Here is a 2,963-nt window from a genome sequence, read left to right as displayed (position 1 = left end):
GTAAGGACCCTGACTGATGAAGTTCCTCTCGAACTTCTGCAGGAACTCCAAGTAAAGAAGATCGTCCGAGGTGAGCGCCTCTTCTCCCACCACAGCTTTCATGGCCTGCACGTCCTTGCCAATCGCATAGCATGCGTACAGCTGGTTGGATACGTCAGCATGGTCCTTCCGTGTCATGCCTTCTCCAATGGCAGACTTCATCAACCGTGACAGTGAGGGCAGTACATTAATAGGCGGGTAAATCTGTCTGTTGTGCAGCTGTCTGTCCACGTAGATCTGGCCCTCGGTGATGTATCCCGTCAGGTCAGGGATGGGGTGAGTGATGTCATCATTGGGCATGGTGAGAATGGGGATTTGAGTAATAGAGCCATTGCGACCCTCCACTCGGCCTGCGCGCTCGTATATCGTGGACAAGTCCGTGTACATGTACCCTGGGAGACCTCGCCGACCGGGGACCTCCTCTCTGGCTGCTGAAACCTCTCGAAGTGCTTCAGCGTAAGAACTCATGTCTGTCAGGATCACTAGTACGTGCTTCTCACACTGGTACGCCAGGAACTCAGCTGTGGTCAGAGCCAGGCGAGGGGTGATAATCCGCTCAATAGTTGGGTCATTAGCCAAGTTCAAAAAGAGGCAGACGTTGTCCATAGAGCCATTTTCTTCAAAGTCAGATTTGAAGAACCGGGCGGTTTCCATGTTTACACCCATAGCAGCAAACACAATTGCAAAATTCTCCTCACTGTAATCTACTACATCTTTGGATTTCTTTACCAGACCAGCCTGGCGACAGATTTGAGCTGCAATCTCATTGTGTGGTAACCCTGCAGCAGAGAAGATGGGGATTTTCTGCCCCCGAGCAATACTGTTCATGCCATCAATGGCAGAAATGCCCGTCTGAATCATTTCCTCTGGGTAGATTCGACACTGAGGATTGATTGGCTGACCCATGATGTCCAGGAGTCTTCGGCCAGCACAGAAGGACCCTTGTCAATCGGTTTTCCGGATCCATTGAATACTCGACCCAGCATATCCTCAGACACTGGCGTTCGAAGAATATCTCCAGTAAACTCGCAGGATGTTTTCTTTGCATCTATACCTGAAGTCCCTTCAAACACCTGAACCACTGCTTTGGAGCCACTGATTTCCAGGACCTGCCCGCTCCTCTTGGTGCCATCGGGTAACGTCAGGTGGACAATCTCAGAGTACCTGGGGAACTTCACATGATCCAAGATCACCAGCGGACCGTTGACCCCGGATACTGTCTTATACGTGAGCCGCGGCTGGGAGAGGTAGTTCCTGCTGACGGCCAGCGCCTGCTCCCGAGCTCCGGCCCCCGGCCCACTGGTGGGCACCGGCAGCTCGGGTGCGGCCCCGTTCACCATCCCTCGCATCGCCCGCAGCACCATCTTGTCTCCTCCGTCCCGACTGGCCTCTCATTTTCTTTTATACAATTCTTAAACAAACATTTACTTTAGAGAGAGTATAGCAATAACTGATATGACATTAGAAGCAGTACACATTTAGAAGACTAAAACAACAGACATTTCAAGCATGGTTTTAGTATTATACAATGCTGTCCTCACTGTAGTTGTTTAGTTCACAAATGTCAGCATATAGAGTTAGTCAGAGTAAGAATTTTACCCATTAGCTGCTATTTTCAAAAACCTGATGGAAATGCTAAGAACCACTCCCTTAACCATCTTGTTTACATAAATGTGTGGTTTTTGCCCCTGCCACACTTCCTAACTTCTTTCTTTTCTCTTCCTACATTATTTAATCCTTAAATTCTCTCTTTCCATTTAACTGTGTTATAACTTTCAATTTTTATTTCTTCTTTTGAGTTCTTTCACTAGGGAAATAATACAATATTTACATATGTGGGTCTGGTTTATTGCACTTGAAAGAATTAACAACACTTGAAGGAATTAACAACTGAGAAGTTTTTGCATGTCAAAAGAAATTACCAACAGAGTGAAAAAACAACCCACAAATTTGGGGAAAAAAATCTTAATGAATAAGCACTCAGACATAGGTCTTCTATCTAGAATTTATAAAGAACTGAAAAACATTAGGACCCCAAAATTTAAAGTAATTCCAGTTTTCCATCTATTGTGTAATTTATGTTCTACAAACTTTAGTTGTTAAACATAACATTAAGGTGGGAAAAATTAAAGCATTCCCCCTATTAGGATAGATATACAGCTACTTTCGCCTAATTCAATGAGAAGATAGATTTGTACTAATAGTGTTTGGACAGGAAGTCATGTCTGCATCTTGTACTATGAATAACTACTATGAAGACAACAATATGCAATGTATTAATTATTGTAACTGTCCTACTAACCTGTTTGAAACTGTCTCATTGCTATTTCTTTCTGAATAAAATTAATTTAAAAAAAACAATTTTGTAAATTTATATCTGGTAATCTAAACAACTAATTTGAAGATAACATCATGTAGTACAGCAACTGTTGTTGAATACCTGGTACTTTATTTGATGAAAGTTTGTATTGTTTCTAATGCTTTTATATTTAGTGTTTTGTATTCTTTTAAAAAGAAAACTATTGGCAAGAAAGTGGTATTGTCATTAATGTGACCAAGTACATTGAGAAAACATTGCTACCTGTCGCCTACAGATAGGAAAAGCTATTGAGACTATCCTGCCTCTAAAATATTGTGCTTGAAATACTGAATTTTCAAATGGAATCAATGCCTTTAATGCTGGTATTTCTGTGTCAACTTAGAACATGATTTGGACACATGGATTTTTGCATAGTGGATTTGCCTACTAACTGTTCCTAAGCCAATCACAATGAAAATAATCAACTTTAGCTGAACACTGCTGACTTAAAAGGTATTCACACATTTTTTTTCTACAGTTTTATTGATAAACATATAGCAATGAGACAGTTTCAAATCAAATCGGAAGTACAGTTTCAACAAATAATACACTGCATATATTCTTC

General features: G+C 41.7%; 1 protein-coding gene across 1 annotated transcript; it reads right to left on the bottom strand.

Annotated features, from left to right (window-relative positions):
• Nucleotides 1–6: 6 nt before the first annotated feature.
• Nucleotides 7–1,403, bottom strand: LOC101575269 (V-type proton ATPase subunit B, brain isoform-like; the record flags this gene model as incomplete). The annotated part of the gene is given in 2 exon segments (XM_012514231.2): nt 7–956; nt 959–1,403. Coding segments are annotated over 2 exon segments (1,395 nt in total), but the record flags the coding sequence as incomplete, so codon positions are not given.
• Nucleotides 1,404–2,963: the final 1,560 nt, after the last annotated feature.

This window comes from Octodon degus, unplaced genomic scaffold (assembly GCF_000260255.1).
Source record: "Octodon degus isolate 3935 unplaced genomic scaffold, OctDeg1.0 scaffold00027, whole genome shotgun sequence".
Lineage (NCBI taxonomy): Eukaryota > Metazoa > Chordata > Mammalia > Rodentia > Octodontidae > Octodon > Octodon degus.
This window is presented reverse-complemented; position numbering and strand designations above follow the sequence as displayed.